Here is an 11,249-nt window from a genome sequence, read left to right on the forward strand (position 1 = left end):
AATGGCAGTATAAATGTCAAAAGGTAATCACTATGTCCTGGCAGCATTCAGTGGCAGCAAAGTTATAGTGTGATATTGGTCTTTTAGCACAAGTGAACGACAGAACTAGGTTGCTGAACAGCACCCAAGAAAGTGAGACAAAGATATAAAACAGAGGGAAAATTATGTTCCAAAATAACTTTTAAAATAGGGTGCAATTGATGCTATTATAACCTGTTTCTCAAATAATAACTGGAGTTTGGTAATGGTAACCTTACTACTTATTGAAAGAAGAGCAAAATATAAAATGCACTGAAAGTTATAAAATGTCTTTTAAAGAACTCCCTGGAAACATCACAATGTCTGTGTGTCTCTCTCTCATGCATACACATTTTTGGTCATTAAAAGAAATGGATTTTCAGTGTTTTTGACTTCTTCCATGGAGAATTTGTTTTCCAAATTCACTTAAATGTGGCATTGGAATATTTTTTTTCCAGGGAAGTTGGAGTTAGACATTTGATATTAAAATATACAGACATGAAGCTTTGTTATGAATACATATGAGCCTAAATTTCAAGTTCTGAAAGCTTATCAGGAACGTAGTCAGTAGTTGCTACTGCTGGCCTTCAATGTAAGGGAGACATACACTATGGGGGGGGGGGGGGACTCGATCTAAGATATGCAACTTCAGCTATGAAAATAGCATAGCTGAAGTCAACGTATCTTAGATGGACTTAGAATCTACTTACTTCGTGTCCTCGCAGCGCGGGATCGACGGCCGCCACTCCCCCGTCGACTCTGCTTCCGCCTCTCACCATGGTGGAGTTCCAAAGTCAACAGCAGAGCCATCGGGGATTGATTTATCCGCGTCTACACTAGACGTGAAAAATTGATCCCCAATAGATCGATCACTACCCGCCAACCCTTAGTTATGGTAACTATAAATTATCTCACACATTTAAAGTTAAGCATGTTCTAAGTTGAACTGAGACAAAGTTATTCAGAACTGGCTTTCTAGGTATTAATTACTATTATGATTAAGATGGGCTCAAAAAACCTGTTATGAGTCATGGGACCTCTCTGTGTAGCTTTTGTTTCATTAAAGAATATGTCTTTTCAAGTTAACCAGATTTTTAATGCAAATTCTACATATTTAAATCCATTTTTCAAAGTTTTTTGAAAAATACAAACAAGTGATATTTCCATTTTATGCTGACAGTGCCCTGAGTTCTCCTAGTGCTTGAGATCTCTCTTAGTTTAATCAACCAACACTGAATGCCTAGCCTATGCAGTCACCACCAAGAGTGTTTTGCATGCTCTGTGTCATTTTGCTCTTAATATGTGCTTTTGCTAATGCCTTTTTTCCCATTTCTGTTTTTTCCCCCCCAGGCTACATATCTAAACAAAGTTGTGAGCCAAAACCTCAACACAAGGGACAGAAAGTCAGCACATACTCCCACCGAGGACCCTTTTAGATATTCATTGGGCAACCAAGCAACTGCCTATGAAAGCAAAAGCTGTCAGCTGTCAAGTCTGTGTCTGAGTAACCTCCTGAAAGATAAAGAAATAGTGGAAGTCATCAAGCACACCAGGGACACATATGAGACCCTCACTTCAGAGGTCACCCAGAATGTTTTGGCCAGCGCTACACAAAGTACAACCAAGCCAACACCCAAGACAGAGAGCTTTCCAGGGTTGGCTGGGGCGCCGAAGGATCAGACTGCTGTACCCCGGCAGCATTCCACTTTCACGGGGAGATTTGGACAGCCTCCGAGGGGACCCATCTCCTTACACATGTACAGCAGGAAAAATGTTTTCCTCCACCACAACTTACACACGGCAGAGCTGCAGACTTTAGGCCAAAAAGATGGCTAACTGAGTCCTCATATTCTTGTTGTAGAAGGAAATAAAGTCAGTTAAGGGGGAATGTTGCTCATCTAGAGCTCAGTCTTAAGTTTTCATCTGCTGCTACCTTTAATTTTTTAACTTTTAACATTGTACATGGGCTCCATATTTTCCCTGTTTAGGGAGGGTGGGGATGGGGGTGGACTAGCATGTTAACTTAAGTAACTAGATTGAATTGTCTTGCCGAAGTTGTCATATGTATAATAAATGGGACCATCTTGCTGGGATCTCTAGTCCAAAATAGGCCCAATATTTTTCTCATCTTTTTGCCTCTGTGAACCACTGACAACATTGAAGTTTTCCAGCAGGTGATTTCAAATAGCAATGTATTTAATTAATAATGTTACTGTGAAAGTAGATGTGAGGAATGAGTAGGTAAGTAACTAGTAAACACTCCTGAATTGTATAGAGACAAGGGAGATAATGAGACCGAAGTCTTTGGGGCACTCTTTTTGTATCATGTTTTTTGTTTCTTTGAACAATGAAATTTACTCACATATAAACTAGAGATTCGCTGGCTTCTGTTGTGTGAATTTTGAGAATGCCTCATCACACCAGTAGAGGAAGAGACTGCTTTTAATTTTCTTCTAAATGTTCAGTTCACACAGGTTCACCAAGGATTTCAGAGTAATTGGAATTCAAATTGAGAGTGACAGCTTTGATCCTCCAAAAACTTTGGTTTTTTACTATTTTTGTTGTATTATGATGTCACATTTTAGTGATATTTGGTGTACTTTCACGGATGATACATCACTCATGCATTGAACAGCACAGACTATCGTGCTGTGTCATCATCTAATGTCATGCCACATTCCAGTATATCAAACTGAAAATGGATGAAAGACTAAAGGAATTCCATTGCCTTATCCAGTCAATGGTTAATGACCTGGAATAGTTGATGACCTGGACTAACTCTGCATGTTTGGCAGTCTATTTGTCATATTACACACCTGTTGAAACCCATATAGTCCTAGCTGACCTACAGCATTCTAGTCTCAGAGGAATTTGAAGTAATCTGATCACGCTGAAGAGCTTGCAAACATGCCAGTGACATAAAATCCTGGTTGCTCCTTCCAGCAGACTTGAAACTGAGTGACTAAGACAAGATATGCTAAACGTGGCATATACAAAACTTGATTCTTAGCCTAACATGTCTCTGATGGCAGGTAATCTGTTTGAATAATAAGACATATAATAGCTCTTGAATAACAAGAATCTCAAGCATTTCAGGGCATAAGAAGCGGACCAATAAATCTGAATAAGGTCACCTCTCTTTTTATTTATGATTAAGTATGGAGGAGGAAGAGGAAGGAGTTCAGCAGATCCTTACTCAAAGATTCAAGTAGCTAACATACCCTAACCAATAGAAAATGAAACTCCTAAAGGTCAGCAGTCAAGTAATGCACACAATACCATATACTAGGATAACAATTACCTACAAGGAAGCATAACATCTGCCTAGCCGCGCAATCCAGTTATCAGATTTGTGTAAAGACTGCTTGGGGGAAGAAACACGTGGGTTACAGGCCTTGGAAAATGTGCTACAGAGCCACTGTAGTAGCCTTGAATCACCAGGCTTCTGTTTATTGAGGCTTCCAATTAGGTCTAGTTTTGAGACATCATCTGCTGTTGAAGACACCAACGTTTGTCTGAATATGCTATAGTGATAACTTTGGATTTGCAGAGCTAGGCACATGTGAATCAAGGTGAATATATACAAACAAACTCACTTTGTTTCTCTTTGTGTGTTGTTACTGCCAAAATGGAACAATCCAAAACTGCAAAAACAGCTTGGTTGAATGAAGTAGGGCTGTTCAAGATTCCTAATGTTGCTTTGATACATGTAAAGTCTACAGGCTTAAAAAACAAAATAGTAGTACCATGATTTCACTATTTAGATCCATGTTTTCATCTGAGCAACTTCTTAAGGTTATGGTAGATTGAAAAAGACAACAATGATTATTAATTACAGATTTCAGCCTGGCCTTTCTCAAGAGTTGATGTATGCAATTATATTTCAAATCTGTAAATAAATTAAAATATTGTAATTAAGGGCATTTTTTTTCCAGGACACAAATGTACTATACTACATAAAAACCTCTTCAATTTTAACTGATGTACTGTATTTATAGTTGATTTTTTCCTGGAAAAATGGACTTTTGGATTACACTTTATTTAAAAAAAAAACTATCTACACATTTCAAAAAACATTTTAGATGCTACTATTTTCTTGGAAAATCTTTTTTAAAGCTGAAACTTTCAAAAAAAACTGGAGAAAACAGGTCAATTAAAGTGAGGGATATTTTTAAAAAATATCTTGAAGCTGTTTTGTATCAGTATTTTCAGCATTGTTATAATATTATTTGTAATTCTAAGTGTAAAGCTGGCCCTGAGATGGGAGTAAGCCACATGTTAATGTACAATACAGCAGTATCTGTAAAACGGGTCCTTTGTGTGATCCTCTTGTATGTATAGTAACTCATAAAGCAACAGCATGTGGACATTCTTTCAGTGAATTGATTCCTTTGTACTAAAATCTCTAGTTTTCTAAGACAGTTCCATGTATAAAAATGATTTATACATATCTTCAAGGCTGTACATAACCAAAAACATGACACCTGGGGGAAAAAGGACTTATTATTTTTGCCACAGATTTTTCTTTTCTTTTCTCTGTGTCTGTAAAACATAAAGCTTAACTCTTGTAAAATTTCTATTGCAAATTGTTTCTTGTGAGTTTCAGATCTGTTGGTGTCTTAAAGGACATTTTAAGGAGAAGGAAATCCCTTAGGAAAAGCTGTTTCCATTTGAATCAGATGTCCCATTTTTTCTTCAAAATCATCATTTGGAACGGGAAGCATTATTTCCATGCCCTAAATATTTTTTATAATTTAATGGAGCCACATCTGAAAGGCTGTATCATCTTTATAATTATTGTTACCTACCTAGGTTGTATGCTTCCACATAACTGTTTCAATACGTTATGGGACATTGGGGCCCAAATTTTGTTCTTTGTAGATCAGGAATGAAATTCACCCCTTGTTCAGAAGGCCAGCAAAGGGTCTAGGTACCATTTAATCCTTGACAGTGCTTCATAGACTTTGTGTGGGCCTTCTGCCCATGGTGACTGTGCAACTAGGCTATGCATTAAAGAGATCTCTGTGGGGGTGCTGGAGGCCACTTAAAGTGCTGAAGCTGTTTCACAGGCACGATTAAAGCAATAGGGCAACTATCCTCTCACATGTAGACCACTCCTTTCCCCCAACCTGGGGAGAGATCTGTAGAGTGGCATATCCACCAACTGCAGTCCACTTTCACCCTGCCCTCACCACAATCCTGCACACTGGTATTATGCTCGCTAGCACAGCACTGCATTTGGACTCTATGTGCTCCTTCCAGGAATCCAGGACACACCATTCCTGGAGCAAAACTGCTGCTGCATCTAGGGCCATCTACCCCTGGGTAGGGAGACAGGATTTTCTCCCTGAGTTTCATTTACATTCTTTGCTTGTCATTCTGACATTTATCCACCCTTCGGCTCATACGCTTTCAGGGTCTGGCTTCCTCTTTACTGGAAGTCTTACAGGAGAATATTCTGTGGCCGTGTCAAGGTTTGGTTCCAGACTGAAGATGTTCAGATGAGTTCAGGTAAGCAGCTGAACATTTGGATGCTTAGCTGAAACTTTTCTGCCCCTCTCACAATTACATTATAATAGTAGTCATGTCATCTTTTGTATTTTAAATAAGATGCCTATGCAATAAACAGCTCTGCTATTTTCCACCAATTTGAAAATATTGATGTCTGGCTGCTGTATCTTCACCACTATACATGGTATAATCTGTGACCTTCCTGTTACGGTCATCACTCTCTCTCATAGGATTTACCTCTTGTGCTATACCCTCAGCTGGTGTAGCATGGTTGATTTCAATAGAGCTATGCTGATGTACTGCACCTCAAGATCTGGCCTATGGTTTTTAATCTAAGCCACGCAATGTACATGAATGGGCTAGCTAACTACTGTAATCCTTTCCAGGATACAGCTGATAAGGAGCACATACGGCATTTAAAGCTCTGCTAGATTTATGCAAGGCCCCAGCCATCATCAAACTTGCCAGTGCCGCCTCAGCTTTAAATGGAAAATGTAAGATATGTGAAAATGGCATTTAGTTCATAAACAAAAGCTTCTGATTTTACCATAGACCAGCACAATGTCCTTTGCCAAAACTCTGAGTATACTTGTAACATAAATACGTTAAGTGCAGTGAGAATCAGTGCACTGAAATGGAACTCTTATTGGTGTTTACAGGGCTGTTGGGGGGTTAGTGAAGTTATCTGAGTTCTGGTGTCTTTCAAATATGGATACCACACGTTTCTGTATTTTCATCTCCTCCAGCCCAACCACTGTTTTGGTTTGATTTACTCAGTCTTTTATTGAATGGTGTGTGGATGATGACTAGCTCATCCCAAAGGAAATAGATATGTGGCTTATAGGCTGGGGAAAGCAATAGGAAGGAATGGCAGAGATTATCTGATATGCAGGCTCACAACCTCGAGCTCCTGACTGATCCCACCTGCTTCTAGGAAGACAGGTAGCATCAGTTCCCAATAGAGATTTTTATAATCTGTGATCAGAAAGAAGTTTGCAGCCTTTTCCTTCAGGTGAGACCTGCCCTTCAGCCAGACCTTTATCATCTCTAAATGAGATGTACTGTAATGTGCCCTACATGAGGCAATACTTAATTCAGAAAGTTCTGCCCCTGCAGAATGCATCTGCCTGGTTATTAAGATTATTTTCTGTTGGGAGGATAATAAACTGGCTAGCACCTAATTTTGAGATGAAATATGGTGTTGGTTTTAACCTATAAAGCCCACCTCAGCAATTGCCTGCCCCTTTGTGTAAATCCATCAATCAAGATGCTCTCATTTAGTAACCCCCTGGGTTAAATTAGAAAGGCCTGGCAGAAGGGTGTCTTCTGGTAGGGGTTTTACCTCAGAGATTTGTTTTCTGCTTACGCTAACTGCTTGGATTTAATACTGTTCAGTAGATGCTGCAAGTTCTGTTGACTCGGGAATGATGGTGAGAGTGTCCTTTTGTTAGTATTGTACAGTAGAACCTCAGAGTTATGAACACCTCAGGAATGGAGGTTGTTCGTAACTCTGAACAAAATGTTACGGTGGTTCTTTCAAACATTTACAACTGAACATTGACTAAATACACATTTGAAACTTTACTGTAAAGAAGAAAAATGCTGCTTGCCCTTTATTTTTTTAGTACTGTAGTTTACATTGGAGCGGGGTCTCTCTGCTGCTGCCTAACTGCATACTTCCAGTTCCAAATGAGGTGTGTGATTGACGGGTCAGTTAGTAACTCTGAAGTTCTACTGTACTACTTTGTAAATTCTTTTGGGTTAATTCTTTTTATGTGTTTTAGAATGTGATTAAAGTATCGATCAGAAGAGCAATTTTTTTAAAAATCTAAATATGACATTTTTCCTCACTTCAGTTTAAGACAGAGGTTCTTTAATACCAGTATTGCTGCTACTTACTACTTCAGAGCGTTTCAATGCAGTCATGTTCACTATGTCCCAGCTCCTATATCTCCACCACATAGCTCAAGCCAGGGGGCAAGCTCTGCCTTGAAATACTCCTCAAGTGAATGTAGAGCAGCAGTGAAGCCCCTCCAAGGTCACTACTCCAGCCTCAGACACAGAGAAGCCGCTGATGTTTCTTGCACCAACTTATCCAAGAGTGTGTGAATAGCTGGTGGATCTGAAAAGCATTATATCTATTGGGCCTTCTCTTGCATTTAAATCCATATTGGGTGATAACACAGAGAGCGTTCATGGAATTGGGCTTCCTGGTGCAGAAAGGATATCTAGAAGTTTTCATACCATAGTTTCTTGGCCAGTCCAAATATTACCCTCCTGTGAACATAGGCACTATATTGGTTATGCAAGCAGTGCCCTGCAGATCCACAGAGGAGTCAGCAAGACTTACCGCTATAAGTAGGTTCCACTACATTTGTGATATTCAGCTAAAATGTTCAGTGATGACTTAACATACATGAATATTCTCCCCTAGCGATACTGTTTCTTAGGATTCTACAGAACCCCTAAATAGAAGTTGCAATTTACAGTGTATCACACACTTCATTAACTGCCCAAGAAGGCTGTGTTAATAATTAAGAACAAGTCATAGAATATTGTTAAGCATTTTTAAAGTTCTATTTAACAGCCTCTCCCTTTTCCCCGCTAACACATACTCATGCACAAATGCACACAGAAATAAAGCTGCTAGTTTTAAAATAAAGGTTCTAACACTGGTTTCAAACCTGCATAACTCCAATGACTTCAGTGGAATTACTTCTGATTTATACCCATGCAAGAGTATAATCAGGCCAAAACACTGGTGTACTGAAGAAGAAAGTGGTGTACTGCCTGGATTTGCACCTATCATTTTCGTGTTGAAAAAGTTCACAAGCCTAGTTATAGCGTAATCTTCAGCTTTATTACAAAATATAACATTGTTTCCATTGTGTCAACAGCATAAGCAAAATGTTGACTTCCTTTATTTTCCATTATGTCAGTGGCTTTTAAATGAGGACTCAATATGAAGTAAGAACAGGTTTTGTTTTTCAGTACCAAAGCCTCAATACAGAATCCAGTGCTTAACTCTGTGAGTTGTCCCACTAATAAAAATCTCAGCCATGCTCATTTAAAAAACAAAAAGTCAACATGTGTAAAGCATCTGTAAAAATAGCAGCCAGGTGGAGACAGTACAAATGACTCTCCTTTGACCAACTAAACTGTCAGGTTTTGTTTGCCAACCCATCATTTTTTTCCCATTCGCTGCTTTTTCTTTTCATGGTTAAGAGTGCAAAAAATTGCATTTTAATACCATCTCTGCACTTTGCCACATAGATTTTTCCCCTCTTTCATATTATATGATGAAAATAAGGAAGAAATCAAAATGCTTAACCTTTGATGTAGCAGTGTTTAAACAAAAGGATTGTCAGACCATGATGATCCACATAAATGGAGAACAGATGTTTTTTAATTCAGAAAAAAATGATGGAAGGAAAAAGAGTGACAGATTGATAGTTCTCTTTCTGTTCTGAGAGTGGTGGTGCATAACTGTTTTCAGTGAAACAAACTGAAGTAATATTTATAAAATAAACCTCTTGGAGAACAAATAAGAGATGGATGGATGATAATATTACCCAGAAATCATGGGACATGGCACACTTCAATATTTTTGTCAAATACCCCCAAACATGAATTTGTGTACAACTGTAGATTAGATTTAGTGAGCTTAAGGTACTGCAATTGAGATGATGGTGATTAATAATAGAAACATAATTGGCTGTTTCCTTTTGGCCATGCTACAAACGAAAATCAGAACAGTATTAGATTAAAGGCCTGAATATCTTCAAATTTGCACCATGGTAGTCATGTCTACCTGTATGAAATGAGCATAAAACGCTACCGCTTGGTGATACTTTTCGTAGTGTAAGTGATGATGCAAAGCCCTGGAGACTCAGGCCCTAACTTTATAGATCCATTTTTTTAAACACAGGCATACGTGTGTGGCTTTTATTTTTCAATTAAAGACTAAGACTTTTGTAGAAAAATCTTTAAGGTGGGATTTTCAAAAGCTCACATCACTGACCTACCTTTGCTCCCATTGAAGTCAATGCTGAAAGCCCAAATGCTTGCAGTGGGAACAGAGTTAAGTCAATGCTGAGCACTTCTGAAAATCTCATTCTTCAATAGTACTTTGAATAGAAAATGACTATTAGCAAGTTCAGGCAATTTTTTAAAATGTGGAACATTTTACTTTCTATATTAAAAATCAGGATGGTTATATATCTGATCATTTTTCCTTTGCACTTTTGTTTTTACTGTAAGTTGCTGTTTAGGATACTATCTCCCATAATCTCTTGATTGATATAAAAATTAGCGTAATATATTTTATTGAGTTTATATTGTATGGTGCTATACATTTATTTTGTTTCAGTAACTGATTAAAGGTCTAGAAAACATGACCTCTGAGAGAAGATTGAAAAAATTGGGTTTGTTTAGTCTGGAGAAGAAAAGACTGTGAGGGGACATAATAGTTTTCAAGTACATAAAAGGTTGTTACAAGGAGAAGGGAGAAAAATTGTTCTTAATCTCAGAGGACAGGGCAAGAAGCAATGGGCTTAAATTGCAGCAAGGGTGGTTTAGGTTTGATATTAGTTGGACAGCCTAACTGTCAGGGTAGTTAAACACTTCAATAAATTGCCTAGGGATGTTGTGGAATGTCTGTCATTGGAAATGTTTAAGAGCAGGCTAGACAAACACCTGTCAGGGATCATCTAGATAATACTTAGTCACATCATGAGTGCAGGAGACTGGACTAGATGACCTCTCGAGATCCCTTCTAGGCCTACGATTCTAATATCTAACCAGGCTTGTACATGTCAGTTTTCACTTGCAAAATGGTCACTATTGATTTCACTATTTTTTAGTATTATTGACTGCAGTGCACACAGCCTTTGACCTCAGTGCTTTAAGACAGTCACAAACTTGAGAAATAGGGAAAAACATTAATCTAAAATTTAATATACATAAGTGCATTTTAGAACCATAATGAAAATACCGGTATTATGGGTGAAATTCTGGCTCTTGAAGTCAAGGAGAGTTTTGCCATTGACTTAGCGGGGCCAGGATTTCACCCTAGGGATCTGGATATTCAAAATCAGCTGAAAAATAATGTTGTATCTGAGAACAGATGACTGACCTGAAATTATCCCCTTTTCCTTAAAAAGACAAGTTCTAACGATTTTGAAGAAAAGTTTGGAAACACTATTGAGGAATTTAGCCATACAGTGATCACTGTCATGCAAAATTCCCCATAGAAAGCTTTAAAGTGTGTCCCAGAGGTTGTGGGACAAATTTACTGCTGGTCTAAGATTTTTTCACTCAGTGCAGTTACACCAGAGTGGAATTTGAGCTCTTATTTAATCATTGACGTTGTTGCCCTAACCTCTGGATTGCAGTGTCATAGAGCACCCAAGTCTTCTGACTGCTTTTTGTAATATGATTTAAAAACAAGATTTTTGTTGATGATGATGTTCAATATGACCTGATCATTTCAGTCTCAATCTCTGCACACTGACCGCAGAATAATAAGCCTTTTGAATAAAAGCACTATTGGCTATTAAGAATATCAAGCAGCATTCTACTGATTTGTTAATATCCAGTTACTGGAGATATTAAGTTTTAGGTGTTATTTTGGAAACTTCTGTGAGAACTCATAAAACAAGACCCTCCGGATTCTGTTTGAATTACTTTATGGACCATTGGGTTGTCTTTATTATCAGTTG

The 11,249-nt window shown here is 38.2% G+C and overlaps 1 protein-coding gene across 6 annotated transcripts in view; it reads left to right on the forward strand.

Annotated features, from left to right (window-relative positions):
* The window catches only part of CCSER1 (coiled-coil serine rich protein 1), a 1,061,579-nt gene extending 1,057,189 nt beyond the window's left edge, over window positions 1-4,390 (forward strand). For 2 of the 6 annotated variants that reach the window (XM_039539940.1, XM_039539938.1), the window contains exon 11: window positions 1,369-1,606. In XM_039539940.1, the coding sequence (XP_039395874.1) occupies window positions 1,369-1,454 (86 nt within the window). In that variant the 3' untranslated portion in view covers window positions 1,455-1,606. Of the gene's footprint in view, window positions 1-1,368 lie in introns of all 6 variants that reach the window. The other 4 variants (XM_039539932.1, XM_039539931.1, XM_039539943.1 and 1 more) reach the window with 3 other exon arrangements.
* Window positions 4,391-11,249: the final 6,859 nt, after the last annotated feature.

Source organism: Mauremys reevesii, linkage group 5 (assembly GCF_016161935.1).
Source record: "Mauremys reevesii isolate NIE-2019 linkage group 5, ASM1616193v1, whole genome shotgun sequence".
Lineage (NCBI taxonomy): Eukaryota > Metazoa > Chordata > Testudines > Geoemydidae > Mauremys > Mauremys reevesii.